General features: G+C 47.7%; 1 protein-coding gene and 1 pseudogene across 2 annotated transcripts in view; one reads left to right on the plus strand and one right to left on the minus strand.

Moving 5' to 3' along the window:
* Positions 1 to 13,939, minus strand: part of Itgam (integrin subunit alpha M) — a 45,048-nt gene extending 31,109 nt beyond the window's left edge. For both annotated transcript variants that reach the window (XM_041666702.1, XM_041666703.1), the window contains exons 1-6: positions 13,912 to 13,939; positions 11,632 to 11,737; positions 8,548 to 8,651; positions 6,428 to 6,498; positions 6,175 to 6,292; positions 634 to 764 (exon numbers count right to left, since the gene is read on the minus strand). In XM_041666702.1, the coding sequence (XP_041522636.1) occupies positions 634 to 764; positions 6,175 to 6,292; positions 6,428 to 6,498; positions 8,548 to 8,651; positions 11,632 to 11,737; positions 13,912 to 13,939 (558 nt within the window). The remainder of the gene's footprint in view (positions 1 to 633; positions 765 to 6,174; positions 6,293 to 6,427; positions 6,499 to 8,547; positions 8,652 to 11,631; positions 11,738 to 13,911) is intronic.
* Positions 13,940 to 14,846: 907 nt separating this feature from the next.
* Positions 14,847 to 14,975, plus strand: LOC121458189 (annotated as a pseudogene).
* The last annotated feature ends 1,665 nt before the right edge of the window (positions 14,976 to 16,640 follow it).

Below are 16,640 nucleotides of genomic sequence, written 5' to 3' on the forward strand. Positions count from 1 at the left end.
CTACACACCCTAACCTAGGGTGTGGTTGCTTGGTGTTTTGTACTTTAAGATGGCTCAAACAGGTAGATCCACTCCACCCTGACCTAAGTTCAAAGAATTCTAGCATACTTCCGCTCTTTTTGAATTAAGAGGTTTGACCTAGGGAATGACTGCCTTCAGGATACTTGGTCTAGGGTGGGTTCGCTGCCTAAACAACAGAATGCTTTTCTCACTAGTTAATCGCTTGACATCTCAAAGTATTGAAGCAATTAACTATTCTAGTTGTCCTTTGTATCATGTTAAAGCGCCTTTTGCCTTCTCTCCCCTTTGTATTGGGGCACAAGAGTGTGTGGAAAAATTAAACAGGGGTGATTTCACATTCACTGGAACTCATTCCTGGTGCCATCCTATGCTTCTTTTTTATTATTTTCACTCGTGTCCTCTCTCTCTCTCTCTCTCTCTCTCTTTCTGATCCCTGTGCCCCTACTCCAGTAAGTGGTATACTTGTTGAAACAGGTCTCCCACACACAGGAGAAAAGAGCATGATGAAGTAATAAAAATTGTCCGTTTGCCAAATCCCACATTTTTATCAATCGAACAGCCTGGTAGTCACAAATTTGTCAGCCTTACGGAGGGCTACCCACCAGCCCTCACCAAGGTTTTCGACTTTGTGAACTGCTCCATCACAGTATAGACAAACTCTTTCATCTTCTGAAAGTCTGTGGGGTGGATGCTACCAGAGCCATCAATCAAGAAGGCAATGTCACTCTCCTGCTGAGGACATTCTAGGCAAGAGGAAAAAAGAATACAAATTAGTTAAGTCATTAGAAATGTCATCTTTGAATGTCAGCTCTCAGTTGGGAAATGAGGGAGGGGAGTTAAAAAAAATCTGAATTTGTACCAAGGAGAATAAAATATGGACAGATGTCTGTAGGACCATATTATACTGGCCCATATTTCTACACTGTATGGCGGCCAGACTTTCAGGCCACAGTTTGCACCTGGACACAGAAGGTGGTCACCTAGCCTTTTCAGACAATGTTAGCAACTGGGGCAGAGACCATGCCCATGTCTTCAGAACTTGCCGAGAGGCTAGAGAGATGGCTCAGTGATTAAGAGCACTGACTGTTCTCCCAGGTACCCAGGTTCAATTCCCAGCAACCACAGCAGCTCACATCTATCTGTAACTACAGTTCCAGGGGACCTGACACCCTCACACAGGCATCCATGTAGACAAAACACCAATGCACATAAAGTAAAAATAAATTTAAAAAAAAGAAGAAGAACTTGTCTGAAACTAAAAGTAATGGACTAATTTCTTTGGTGAAGGAAATTTCAAGTCACAGTGTTGCGTCTATAGCATGGCTATTATTGATAATGTTTATGCGGGTCTACAATGGGAAAAGAGCAAGTGGGACAGAGAGAAATCAGAATGTACAGTTTGAAGAGTGACAGAACACTGGGAAGCTTGGAGCTATGGTGGTGTAGGAGGTCCTTCTGTCTGTGTGTTGCTTAAAGAAACCGCCTTGGCCTAGTTGATAGGGTAGAACTTAGGTAGGCAGAGAAGACAGAACTGAATGCTCGGAAGAAGGGCAGAGTGGCAGACGCCATGGGTCTCCTACCTGAGACGGACGCTGGTTAGAATCTTGCCAGTAAGCCACAGTCACATAGCAATGCATAGATTAATAGAAATCGGTTAAATTAAGATGTAAGAATTAGCCAATAAGAAGTTAGAGCTAATGGGCCAGGCAGTGTTTTAATAAATACAGTTTCTGTGTGGTTATTTCATGTGTAAGCTAGCAGGGCGGCCAGGATGACAAGCAGCCCACTCCTCCTGTTACACTACAGCCAAGATTTGTTCTGGAGAGGCTGTAACTGTTAAGGGGTTTGGCACCATTAAAGAGGCCTGCTCCACTCTGGAACAAAGGGCAGGGTGTTCTCAGGGCCAGACCCCACCAGCTAAGCTTCCAACTTGGGCAAGAGAAAGCAACTGAGTAAATGCAATCAAGGAATGAGGGTCTAGCTCAAGCTGGCAGTCAGACTGTGTCATCCTAACAGTGTTAGCATTGGAGGCTGAAGGATGCCAGAGTAAAGGGGTCGTGGATTTTACATCTGATGTTTAGGAGTGCTGCCAAGGCCAGCAGCATGTGTCAGGGAGTCTCTACATGAAAGCCCTGAGAAGTCATTCTGTGGCTTTATAAAAGTGAAGCCTAGGATGCAGTGGAGCCCCCAGGATGTTGGAAATGCCCAAACCATGAGGCATCTGCCAAGAAAAGCTGCATACAGGGAGTGGAACCAGGCTAGGACAGAGATGTAGGAAAACTGCATACAGGGAGTGGAACCAGGCTAGGACAGAGATGTAGGAAATGCTGCATACAGGGAGTGGAACCAGGCTGAGACAGAGATGTAGGAAAGCCGCATACAGGGAGTGGAACCAGGCTGAGACAGAGATATGTTCAGTAGTTGGCAAATCCCGAGGGGCAGGTCATCTAAGCCCTTTGAACCCTGGACATGGAGCTGCAGGATTCGGTGTTTGCCCTTATGGAGTCCAGTCTTGCTTCGATCCAGTATTTGCTCGCTGTGTGCTCACCCCTTCATTTTGGAAGGCAATGTGTATTCTGTGGCACTTGGAAAATGAAAACTTACTTCAGGGCTGGACAGGGACCGCTACCGAGAGGATCCCCTGCTCAAAAGCAACTGCCAGGACGACCTCATGCGTACTGGCTTCTGAAGTCAGAAGCCACACAACACCCTCCGCAGGTACCCTGCGCCTCACTCCCGGGACACTGCAAATCCTAGATCCTGAGGGTGAAAGCCCTGTGAATCCCCACACTAAGAACTGGATCCATGCAAGGAACCTGTGCACCTGCTTCTGAGGTCACAGACCAAGCAAAACACACGGGGCATCCAGTGCCCACACACCATGAGGACTCCAGCTCCTGAGGTCAGAGGTCATGCCAACTCTGCCCCCACACACACCCTTGGACCTGCACACTCTGCAGACCCTGGCTGCTCTCATCAGTAACTCACCCTTGGTACCCAGTGGGCAAGGACCACATGGACCCAGGTTCTTCAGAAGCCCCAGTAGAGCTGGCCTGTAGGTTAAATTCCCCTCTTTGACTGTCAAACCGTGGAAAGGATAGATCCCATAAAATTAGACTCTCACTAGAAGAAGTGGTTGAAGCCCTAGGGCAGTCATAGGATTGCCTGCCTGAGGAGGAACTGGGCTCTGGACAGAGAGATAAGGGAGACAATGGTGGGTAGGGACCACACCCTGGCCAGACTGCTTAGTTACACCCAGCTCGTGCTTATTTCAGGACCCCCACCAAAGACAGGCTGGGGGGGGGGGGTCACTGAATCTCTTTGTCCCTCTTCCATAATGTGGCCACATTGAATAAATTTTCTTTTTCTATTTTTCACTATTAATTCAGCTGTATTTAAACAGGCTTATTGAGGGCAGGTGGGTGAACCTGGCTTGTTGGGGCACATGCTGAGTCTGGTAACCCCAGTACTCTGAGGCCTGCAGAAATGCATGGATTCTGACTCCTAAGGTCAGAGGGCACTGTTGCAGAATATTACTTTAACTATATAAATATGTGTTACATTGTTTATGCTGCATTTGTTTAATTATGTAAAGATGTATTGCTATTTCACCTTGCCTGCCTAAGGCACCTGATTGGTCTAATGAAAAGCTGACCAGCCAATAGCTAGGCAATAGAGGAATAGGCGGGACTGGCCGGCAGAGAGAGTAAGTAGGAGGAGAAATCTAGGCTCAAAGAATGAGAGGGGAAAAGAGGAAAACCCTTAAGGCCAGCCAGGCAGCTGCCAGACAGTCAGACATGGAGGAAACAGGAAAGTAAGACATACTGAAGGAAAGAAAGGTTAAAAAAAAAAAACTCTGAAGCAAACCATAAATGAAAAAAAACAGATTAAAACAAGAGCTAAGATAAGGCCGAACATTCCTAACTAATAAACAAATCTCTGTGTCGTGATTTGGGAGCTAGCTGGTGGCTCAAAAGAAAGCCTGTTACAGGGCACATGAAATCTTGTTCCTACCATGACACCTGTATGGTGCTTTGAATAGGTATGGACCCCACAGACTCATAGACTCATGAGTTGAATACTTGGTCCACAGGGAGTGGCACCATTAGGAGGTGTGGCTTTGTTGGAGTGAGCCTGGCCTTGTTGGAGGAAGTGTGTCACTGTGGGGTGGGCTTGGAGGTTCCCTGTGCTCAAGCTACTGCCCAGTGTGGCACACAGCTGCTTCTGCTGCCTGCGGATCAAGATGTACAATCCTCAGCTCCTTCTCCAGCACCATGTCTGCCTGTGTGCCGCCATGTCCCACTATAATAATGATAAAGAACTCGACCTCTGAAACAGTAAGCCAGCCACAATTAAATGTTTTCTTTGTAAGAGTCGCTGTGGTCATGGTGTCTCTTCACAGCAATAGAAACCCTCACTAAGACAGCCTGACTGCACAAAGCACGCAAGCTCCAACTCCCAAGGTCAAAGGCTGCATGAAACCCTGCTCCTGACGTCTGTGAAACGCTGGCCCCTCCACACAGTGCAGACCCAGACTCCTGAAGTCAGAGCCATTGACACCATGGCATCCAGCACCCAGCTCACTACCATACATGTAGGAGAAGAAATCTGGGCTCAAGAGAGAAGGAGGAGAGAAGGAGGAAGAAAGAGAGGGACACGCCCAGGGCCAGAAGCTAGGCTAATTACACAGGAGAAGCAGTGAAAGTAAGATCTACAGAAAGAAGAAAGAAAGGAAGAAAGGAAGGAAGGAGGGAGGGAGGGAGGGAAGGAGGGAGGGAGGGAGAGAGGGAGGGAAGGAAGGAGGGAGGGAGGGAAGAAGGGAGGGAGGGAGGGAAGGAGGGAGGGAGGGAGGGAGGGAGGGAGGGAGGGAGGGAAGAAGGGAGGGAGGGAGGGAAGGAAGGAGGAAGGAAGGAAGGAAGGAGGAAGGAAGGAAGGAGGGAAGGAAGGAGGGAGGGAGAAAAATCCTCATGGCAAAACATAGATGAAGAGAGACAGATTAAGTTACATGAGCTAGTGGGACAAGCATAAGATAAGATTGAGCATTCATAACTAATAAGAAGTCCCCATGTCATGATTTGGGAGCTGGCTGGTGGCCCAAAAGAAAAAGCCTGGTACACTAAACAGTGATGGCCTCTGATGAGAGTCACTGTGATGAAATTATAAACAGAGAATTTGAAAAATGGTCACAAATATGTCTGTGGATTTCAAAGACAACATGGATAAACGCCTGAATGGTTTCAAAGAGAGCACAAATAGCTGAATGAAATAAGAAAACTAAATTCTAGATATGGAAAAGGAATCCAAAAAGGAAATATTAAATAAAAAGAAACAAATGATGATGAAATAAAAACTTCAAAAAAAACCTCAGTAGAAAGCCTTACCAGTAAAATAGATTATATTTCACAGAGTACCAAGGTTTGCAGAAAAAGTAGTGTAACTGATCAATCAGCCAAAACCAATGATACCATCCCTACCCTCTGACAATAATACACTTGAATAGTCCCTATGTTGGTTTGAATGAGAATGGCCCCCCAGGGGTTCACAGAGTTGAATGGTTGATCACCAGGGTGTGGTGCTATTTGAAAGAGTGGGAGGTGTGGCCTTGTTGGAGGAAGTGTGTCACAGGGGGTGGGCTTTGAGATTTGCAAAGCTCCTGCCAACCCGAGTCTCTCTCTCTCAACTAGTTGATCATGATGTAGCTCTCAGTAACTTCTCCAGAACCATGTCTGCCTGCATGCCGCCATGTGCCCTGTCGTGATGACAACGGACTGACCCTCTAAACTGTGAGTCGGCCCTCAGTTAAACGCTTTCTTTATAAGTTGCCTTGGTCATGGTGTCTCTCACAGCAACAGAGCACTGACTGAGACAGCCTCCTCTTCTTCAGTATGAGAAGCACTGTTAGTTTTGTTTTGTCAGTTAAGACAGAGTCTCACGTAGGCCAGGCTAGCCTCAAACTCACTAAGTGGCTAAAGGTGACCTTGAACATCTGTTCCTCACTTCTCCTTCTCCCGTGATAGGGTTACAGGTACAGGAGCTGGGTTTTGGTTTTAAGCTTCTTTCAAAGAACTAGAATACGGCTGAGGTAAGGAGATGTTGATTCTAAAGCAGCCTGAAAACCATTCTCAACCCTGCCTCCCATCCTAAATGACGTACCTCTGAGAGCCTCTGGGAACTGCTGGGGCGGCCGCATCAGGTTGGAGCCGAACAGGAAGCACATCCCTTTAACATAAGTGTTCTCCTTGCATGTTTGTTGCACAGTGGGGCCGCAGGCCTGAGGGGCAAAGAGCTGGTAAAGGGGCTGCCCCTGCCTCCTGTCCTGCCATGGTAGCACCTCCACCCTCCACAGGACCTGCACCCCAGCATCCCCGGGTCTCCCACTCCTCCCTTCCTATCCAGGGCAACTCACCAGCAGCTGGGAGGGGTCTGTAGAGGCAGCCAGGGACAAACCCAAGGACATGTTCACAGCCTCTGGGGGCACTGGGAAGAGAGACACATGCAAGGTCGTCCTCAGGGATAAGAGCAGTTGTGAAATGTTGAGGGATATTTGCACACTGTGTAATGATATATTACTGTGATTGGTGTCATTAAAAGCTGAATGGCCAATAGCTAGGCAAGAGGTATAGGCGGGACTTCTCGGCAGAGAGAGCTCTGGGAAGAAGAAAGTGGAGTTGCCAGAGACCAGGAGAGGGAGCAGGAGATACAAGACAGAAGAGAGGTAACGAGATTAATATAAATGGGTTGATTTGAGTTAAGAGCTAGTTGAGATAAGTCTAAGCTAAAGGCCAAGCTTTCATAAGTAATAAGTTTCCCTGTCATTATTTGTGAGCTGATGGCTGACAAAAAAGCTTGCTACAGTGAAGCAGTGAAGCAGGGGCATGACAGGGTACACACCACATTCACGGTCTTACAATAACTGAGCTCAGAAGCCGGTCAATAAATGACTGGATAAAGATGATGCCATCTACACAATGGAGGCTCTCCAGTCACAAAGAATGAAATTATGTCATTTGCCTAGAAGTGGATAGAGTTAAGTAAGATAAGATTAAAGTGGGGGGCACTCCTGGGAATATAGGCAGCAGGAAGAGGCAGGGGGTAAGGCCCACAGGAAGATTGAATTATATTATACACATGTATGAAAATGTCAGCCAGGCAACTTTAAACCCAGTAATGGGAAGGCAGAGGACAGGAAGATCTCTGTACATTGGAGGCCAACCTGGTCTACATAGTAAGTTCCAGGCTAGCCAGGGATACACAGCAAAACCTGGTCTCAAAAATAAAAAATAGGGGTGGAGAGATGGCTCAGAAGTGAAGAGCACAGGCTGTTCTTCCAGAGGCCCTGAGTTCAATCCCCAGCAACCACAAGGTGGTTCACAACCATCTGCAGTGAGATATGGTGCCCTCTTCTGGCATGCAAGCATATATGCAGGCAGAACATGATATACATAATAAATAAATCTTTGAAAATAAAAAAAAGGATAAAAAAGAAACTATTGTAATGAAACCCAGTTTCAGGCAAGGGGGTGTGACCCTGTGGTACAGTGTGGCCCAGCATGCACAGAGCATAAGGCCACTGTGTTGCCACACTCAAGGGTGAAGCAGGAGGAGCAGAAGTTTAAGGTCATCAACAGCTACATGGCCAATTTAAGGCCAGTTTGCGGCACAAGAGACCTTGCAGAGAGGTGGGAGAAGGGGAGGAAAGGGAGAGAGGGGGAGAGGGACAGGGTAAGGGAGCTAATTCTCTCATGCGGTATAACATATACTACTATGTCTATCTGGGAACAGGAGAGATGACTCAGTCAGTAAAGTCACTGCCATGAAACCTTGAGGCCCTGAGTTTGGGTCCCCAGAACCCATGTGATAAAGTAGATGAGGTTACGCTCACCCGTAACCCCAGTGCTAGAGGGGCAGAGGCAGAAGCATCCTCGAAACTCGTGGACCAGAGGACTCAGCAGTTAAGAGCATGGTCTGCTCTTCTAAGACGTGGGCTCAGTTCCCAGCACCTACACAGCAGCTCACAACGGTCTGTAACTCTGGTTGCAGGGATTCTGACACTCTCTTGTGACCTCCCTGGGTACCAGATATGCATAGGGTACAAAGCATGGTGGCAAATACTCATACACATAACATAAAAATTTTTTTAAAAAAGAAGAGAAATCCACTACCCTAGACAACTTAGGCAAACCAATGAGTTCTGGACTCAATGCAAACAAGCCAGAGCCCAACCAAGAACACCTGATATTGACTGTGGCCTTCATGGTAGCATACAGGTCACAAGCACCACACACACACACAAAATATTTAAATATTGATTATTTTAGCGAAAGAGCGGCAAAGAGTCAATTCGGCCTGGGAGAGATGGGATAGACTATGAAGAAGGAGCAGAGCGGGGTTGGGGTTGCCTGCAGGGTCCATAGACGAGGGAGGCGAGGAAGCCAGGTGCTCTCTGCTCCGCCAGAGGTGCACAGGTTACAGGTGTGTTCACAGGTAGAGCCCGCCAGGAGCCAGAGGGCGAGCGGAGAGACTCACCTTTCAGGGAAATGGGCTCACACCTGCTGGTGCTGTAGTCACACTGGTAGAGGCCACCTGTTTGGTTAACGTCCTTTGCCTCCTGGGGGGCTGTAACAACCACTCTGCAGAACCGGGGTAGAAAAGAACACTCCGAATGTACAGAAGCCGTCCTGCCTTCCATAGGGGAGCGAGCTTCCTGAACACCCATGGACGGGAGGAAAAATTAGCAATGACAAAAATGTAAGCCCTAGAACAAGAAGGCCCTTTCTAAGAATGGGGCAAATCTCTTGAGAGAATTTTTAAAAACAGACTTAAAGAAAGAGCACATGAAGTTAGAATGGAAAGGGTTGGAAGGATAGAAATGTAATATACATATGAAATTTATAAGGAATTATCCTACAACGAGGGAGGCAATTCCTCTCGCAGACACTATGAGCTATCAAATAAGCCACCCCCCCTACCTCCCCCAACCCCTCAACCCCTCCCCCCCCGCCCCCCCCCCCCCGTAGCATTTGTGACTTGGGTTCCAAGTGATCTTCTGCCCTCTTCTGGCCTCTGCAGGCACTGCATGCACATGGTGCACTGATGTACACGCAGACAAACTCAATTAAAATAAAAACAAAATCTTTTCTTGAAAAAAATATTTTTTTTAATGTTCCTCATCCTTATCTATCAGGGAAATGCAAATTAAAACTGCTTTGAGATTTCATCCTGCCCTAGTCATAATGACTAAGATTTTTTTTAAGAATTACAGCAAATGCTGACATGAGGAAACCACTGTTGGTGGGGGAGCCAGCTGGTGCAGTCACTATGGAAATTAGTGCGGAGGTTCCTCAGAAAGATCGAAATAGCTCTACCACAAGATCCAGCTATACCATGTGTGGGCATACGCACATGCATGCACACATCTGTAGTGAGCCGGACAGGATCGCCATTACAAGATGGCGCCGACATCCTGTCTTGTTGGAAATAAACAACTCCATATTTGGCTCTGCCTTTGGGAGCTGCGTTACCCCAGGGCTTCTGCTTCAGTTTCTCCCTCTAAGTTCCTGTCTCCAGACTCCTGCCTCAGCCTCCCTCAGGGACAGTGACCCAGGGTTTGTGAGCCAAACAAACCCTTTCCTTCCAAAGTTGCTTTAGGCCATGATGCTTTATCAGAGCAATAGAAACCTAAGACAGGGAGTAACCACCTCTTTCTGCTTGTGTTAAAGGTCTGTTCCACAAAATGAAATTCATGCCTAGCACTGGTAACTGGGTCCAGGTTCCTGTATGTAACTATGTAGGTCATAGACCCAAGGGGAGAATCTACTTCTATTAATCTACTAGGCAGACACAAAATTAAAGTTCTTTCTAAGGACTTAACATTATACCCATAGATTAGTGCATCTCTCAATCCTCGTCAGAGAAGCTTCCTTTTACATTGATTGATTGATTGATTGATTGATTGATACGAAGACTCACAACCGGTCCGTACATAGAGAATAAGAGACCGGGAGCACTCAGCTCCAAATGGGACATCTATACCACGTACTTCCTCTCAAGGCCCGGAGGTCATCACCATAGCACAGGAAGTAGAAAGACGTGAGAGTCACAGGCAGTGGAAAGCTGTGTCTGGACACGGCAGCGCTGTTGCTCACACAAACCCACAACTCCGCAACAGCAGGCACCAACCCTTTCTCACTCCGGAAAGACTCTCTCCAGAATGAATCCAGCAAATATTTCTCTAAAGTTATGTCTAACTTTAGAGACTATTTCCCCTTATCACTTCTCTCTATTCTGTAAGTAACAAGTGAGCGGGGTCATGTTCAATAAGGTTAATTTTCATAGCAGAGAGATGGTTCAGTGGGTAAAGGCCTTTGCTGCGAACCCTGTGAGCTAAGCTCATCCCTAGGGCCCACATGGAGAAACCAACCCCGCAAGCAATTCTGACTTTGTACGAGCATGCTGTGGCATGTATATACACACACATGTGCACACGCACACATACACACACATAAATGTCTTAGTGAAAGACCCCCCATACTTGAAAGACCCCCATGCCCACGTACTATGTTAAAACTCTGCTGAAATTTAGCTGGGCCCCCTGGCTCAGCCGATGCTAAAACTGGATATCTTTGAGTTGCAGACTCACTGACTAGGCTAAGGAGAGGGATACTTCACACCTCAAGGCATTCTGTCTAAATTGTCAACTTGCTGCAGAGTTCTCTATCTAGCTTTGTGGTTTTTGGGGACTGAGGAGAGGGAATACTCCACCCCCCAAGACATCCTATCTAAATTGTCAACTGGCTGCAGGGTGTTTTATCTATCTTTATGGTTTTTTGGGGAAATTTGAGAATAGACATAGGGTCATTCCCAGGATGAGCTAAGCCCAGCAATTTGAGAGCCAATGAAATACTTGTGCTATACTACCCTCTTATGTAATCATTTTTCCCTATAAATATGGCTGTTTGAATTTGCCCGGTGTGCTCAGCTGGCGTAAGCTACTGATGCACCCACAGGCGCCTGTGTAATCAATAAAGACGCCTCTTGCTGATTGCATCTGTTGGCCTGGATTATTGAGACTAGGGGATTTCTCCCACTGCCCTTGAAAACGAGGGTCTTTCATTTGATGTATTTACAATAATAACCATGTTATTGTCGTATTATGTTCAAGTGGAACATAACTTAGCATAACTCATGCTACCAATTGAGGGTGGGGAGGGGGCAGCAGGTAGGGGATAGAAAGACAAATATGTCTCCTGAAGAACCATGAGTCGGTTGTCAGGATCCCTCCTAGGAAGGTGGTGCAGGAGAGAACACTTATTATTGCTCTCAGCTTTCTGGGATCTCATGAATCCAGAACTCTAAAACCTCACTACAGAGTCAAGAAAGAAAAATGGAAAAATCAGTCAAGAGGACAGGGGGATGTAGCTCAGTGGTAGAGGCATCAGCAAGCCTCGGATTCTACCCCTAGCAAAGAAAAGAAAGAGAGGAGGGAAGGGGAGAGAGAAGAAGGGAGGGGACTAGAGGGAAAGAGGGAAAGGAAGAAACCTCAATCAGGAACCTTTTATTCCCTAGCTTTTAGAGAAGCACTGAGACAGGGGACTTCCCCTGAGCATTTACCTGGAGTCACCGAGCTGGACCACACTCTGCCCGAAGCCTCTTGCCTTCTCTTGGAAGGTCATGGGGTTTTCGGTGTCCAGGTTGAATCCATGACATAAGGCTAAGGCTGGAAGGTGACAACAGAGAGTCAAAGTACAGGAACCAACACGGCTAAGAGCACAGCGTCCCTTTCCACGGGGACCTTCCCTGACTGCATCCACCGAAACTCTGACAGTTGAGATCCGGGGTCCACCCGGCAGGGACTTGTCTTTTGGGGTTCTGAGACGGTGTTGTATATTCCCCAGCTTAGAACACTACGGTGTTGTAAACTCTGGATGACCTAGACGTCCCGATCCTCCTGCCTCAACTCTACCTCCCAAACGTTGGGGGGCAGGACTGGGCCGTCACACACGTCCGTTCTTTTTTTCTACAGAGGACCAGAGTTAAGCAGAACCCAGCACTGGGGAGGCAGTACAAAAGCAGTGCCACAAGTTCGAGCCCAGCCTAGTCTCAATAATGAGTTCCAGCCCAGTCAGGACTACATGGTAAGACAATGGAGGAAAAGCTTGTCAGGACGGGGCCTCACACAGCCTAGGCTGGCCCTGAACTCCTCGTGTAACTGAAGAGCATTTGGAACCCCTGATCCTCCTGCCTCTGCCTTCCACTGCTAGAATTACAGGTATGCAGCCTCCTTGATGTCAGGGATCAAATCTAGGTCTTCATACATGCTAGGCAAGTCCCGGGCCTCATCTCCACCACCTTTTCACCAAGGAGGAAATGCAGACTGTCATCAGTTATCACAATTTTTGTGATACAGGTTGATTCATGAGATAAATGGGAGTCTTGAGGAACGGCATATCACTTTACTGGGAATAAAGTTAGTGTCCTCTGTCACCAGTGAATGATAAAGGATCTTCTTCAAAACAGGTAATAGCTACACTTAACCCACAGGCCAAACGTGCTGACTCACAGCTCAAGGGTCTATCGGAGCCCATCCTGAGGCAAACCAGCCCCTCTCTAAGCCCACAGCGGCCTCTTCCTGCACTGTCACAACCACAACGATTTACACAACAATCAAAGGCCTCAGATAGAAATTTCCTTCCTCTGTAATCCTCAAGTAGTTCCTTCCCTTCTTAACTCTCCCCCTACAAAGCAGACACAAAAGAAGAACTCAAGCCGCTTTTTGATCCAGCAGGCGTCGTTCAGGGAACTTTGGCACGAGGTCCTTGTTAACTAGAACTTAAGGCTAAGTAGACAAGGTGAGTGGAACCCAGGAGAACGTACTCGGGAAGTAGAGACCACACCCTCTGTGATCCGGTCCCTTCCTCTCTCCGGGCCTCAGCAACCTCGCCTGTGATAAGCCGCCTTGCAGAGATGATGGATTTAGTCCTTCACCCAAGCTTCCCTGACCAACCCTCTTGGCCACCTCCACTTTATTTCTCCTTGAATCACATACCCTTCCCTAAAGCACGTTGCCTCCTCCCCACCCTGAAGACCCCTGACTCTCCTATGCTCTGTCCTCCCTCCCCTGATGAGGTCCCTTTCTGACATCCATTGGCACTGCACACACCGTCTACAGAAAACACACACACACCAGGCAGTGGTGGTGCACACCTTTAATCCCAGCATTTGGAGGCAGAGGCAGGCAGATCTCTGTGAGTCCGAGGCCAGCCTGGTCTACAAAATGAGTTCCAGGACAGCTAAGGCTGTCACACAGAGAAACCCTATCTTAAAGAACCCAGAAGGAAAAAAAATCCACACACATAAAATAAAATAAGTAAATCTCTTTTTAAAAGAAAAAGCCAAGAGTTGGTCCAGCAAGGTAGCTCAGCAAACACCTGAGTTCAAGCCCCAGAATCCACGTTCCCTAAAGTCCTTTGTCTTTCCCCACCTACTCCTTCCTATTCTCAGCCCTTTCTCTCCACTAGTGAATCCAAAAGATCCCCTCTTCCCCATTCTAGAGACCCCCTATCCCCTTCTCCCTACCCTGAAAACCCCCAACCCCTCTTCCCCACCCTGAAGACCCCCAACTCCTCCTCCCACCCTGAAGACCCCCAACTCCTCCTCCCACCCTGAAGACCCCCAGCTCCTCCTCCCGACCCTGAAGACCCCCAGGCCCTCCTCCTCACCCTGAAGACCCCCAGCTCCTCCTCCCCACCCTGAAGACCCCAGCTCCTCCTCCTCACCCTGAAGACCCCAGCTCCTCCTCCCCACCCTGAAGACCCCCAGTCCCTCCTCCCCACCCTGAAGACCCCCAGCCCCTCCTCCCCACCCTGAGTCTCCCCCAGGACCCCTACATACCTGTTACCAGAAGAAATTTAAAAGCCATGACTGTAAGGACCACGACGCTGGAAGACTGTGAGCTGTGGGGTTGCAGGCACTACAAACAGATATTAAGGAAGCCAACAAAGCCAGGAGGGGTAAAAATAGAGAAGTAAGAGGCAAAGGCTGTGAGCAACTCAGAGAGGGCGTAGGCTCGGCAAGCACACAGCCCTATTTAGCCTTCCTCTGGGACAGCATAGCCTGCTCTTCCTCACAAGCCTGTTCCCTGGCCCAAACCATCACGGTCACTACCCAAAAGGTGCCAACTGACATTCATTTCCCTCTGGGATAGGTCAAATGTTATGAAAAACAAGCTAGGTAGATAGCTCAGGGTTTAGTGACAGGCAGCTCTGGTGGAACCCACGGCTGCAAGACTGGTTTCTAGAATCCCCACATGGAGGCCCAAAATTGTCCATAACTCCAGCCCCAGGGGATCTGACAACCCCTTATGACCTCCACTGGCACCGAACACGTATGATGCACAGACCTGCATGTAGATAAAACACCCACAAGCATAAAGTAAAATAAATAAATCTCTTTTTTAAAGAAATAGCCAAGAGTTGTCCAGCAAGGTGGCTCAGTGGATAAAGGTGTCTGTCAATAGGCACCCAACACCTGAGTGTGCACCACACTGGAGACGTTCAACAGTTCCTGTCTTTAAGGTATGCATTTCATTCTAGGTTTTCGATCTTAAAAATAGTGGGCTTTGGGCTGGAGAGATGGCTCAGAGGTTAAGAGCATTGACTGCTCTTCCAAAGGTCCTGAGTTCAATTCCCAGCAACCACATGGTGGCTCACAACCATCTGTAATGGGATCTGGTGGCCTCTTCTGGCCTGCAGGCATATACACAGACAGAATATTGTATACATAATAAATAAATAAATATTAAAAAAAAATAGTGGTTTTTTTTTTTAATACTTCCTTGGTAGAGGAGACACTGTGATCAGGAAGGTATTCTTCTCAAGGCGAGGCTCACCCATTGCACTTGGGCTGCGTTGAGCCCTGCAATTTCCCCAATTGCAGGATACACAACCACATCATGCTTTCTTTGCCCCAAAACAAAAACAAAACCAAAAAAACAGAGCAAAACAAAATATTGTTTTCTTTACTCTTTGGAATTTTCTTATTTTTGTTTTGTTTACATCTTTTTATTTGGTGTGTTTTGTGTGTGCGTGTGTGTGTGTGTGTGTGTGTGTGTAAATGCTTGTGCGTTTCACTGTGTCTGAATGAAGGTCAGAGTACAACTTGCTGGGGTCAGTTCTCTCCATCTGTCACGTGGGTCTCAGGGACCAAACTCAGGCCATCAGGCTTAGTGGCAAGAACCTTGTCACTGAGCCATCTCATGTACATTGTGAAAGTGTTGTCCAAGCTGATCCCTGACTCAAGCGGTCTGCACACCCAGCCCCTCCCAGTGCAAGGACCATGGGCACACACTACACCGCTGTGCCCAGCTTTCTTCATTCTTTCTCCACACATTTTCTTTTGTTCCGACTTATATTTTCCAATAGCCAAATAGAAATAGATGTTTGTCTGCTAGATAAAAATAAATAAAATTCTGTATAGTTTGTTTCAAAGCTATCCACACATGCACACACGCACACACGCACAGGCTGAGAAGATAGTTCAGTGACTTAAGTGGCTGCTGCACAGCGTGAGGGCCTGAATTGGGATCCCCAAAACCCACGTAAAACCGGGGCATGGTAACACCGGCCTGCAGCCCCGGCACTGAGGACAGACACAGGCAGATCCCTGGCTCTGGTTGGTCAATGGGTCTAGTCAATAAGTGGCCACATTCGGAGAAAGAACCTGTCTCAAAAAATAAGGTGGGAGGTGATGAAGGCACCTGAGGACTCCGACCTCTGGCCTAAGCACGGATACACCTGCTTGGATGTGCACACACAAACACACACACATATACACGCACACACCCATGCAAGTATGCACAGACACCATACATACTCGCATGCACAGAAAATTAAAATGTAAGGCGAAACACATCTGTAACCCCTGCATTCAGAGGCCTCGGATTCACGGTTCTCCTGCTTCAGCCTCCCATCTTCCCACTGCCCTGATTAGAGCTGTGGTCCTCACGCCTGGCTTGCACTTCAAACTTTCATACAAAAGAGATGGGGGATGACTTTTATAACTAGAAAGAAAAGAACTGCAGCTGATTTCAACTGACAGGGTGAGGAAAAGAGGAACAAGCCCAAGGACCCAAATGAGAAGTCACCTACGGAATGTGAGGAAGGGTGTTTGTCAGACTCCAAATTCACCGTGAACAGACACCTGACAGAGACAGCCTGGGGAGGAAATGTTTATTTCCTCGGAACTTTCCCAAGGTCCCAAAGTCCACTGTTACTTGGCCCTGTTTCTGGATCCTGCTAAGGTTAAACATGGCGGAAGGCCTGTGTGGTAGAGAACAATCTTCAGCTCACAACATACAGCAGAGTGAGGAAGGGACTGGGCACCAGATGTGAGCTTCCGTTACTCACCTTCCCGGGATAACAGTGAATCTTGAAAATTCTTAATTCGATGGGATCTGGAATCGACTCTGAGCCTCTCCATGGATCTCTGAGGGAATTTCCAGAAAGACTAACATAGAAGTTGCTCCTCAAGGTAGGTGGCACTGTCCAGTGGGTATCCCAGATGTAAGAGGTTGGAGAGAGGGCGGCATTGCTTGCCATCTGCCTTCTCGTCTCCCTAGGGGA

Source organism: Microtus oregoni, unplaced genomic scaffold (genome assembly GCF_018167655.1).
Source record: "Microtus oregoni isolate MIOR12 unplaced genomic scaffold, Mior012 000016F_ref0000370, whole genome shotgun sequence".
Lineage (NCBI taxonomy): Eukaryota > Metazoa > Chordata > Mammalia > Rodentia > Cricetidae > Microtus > Microtus oregoni.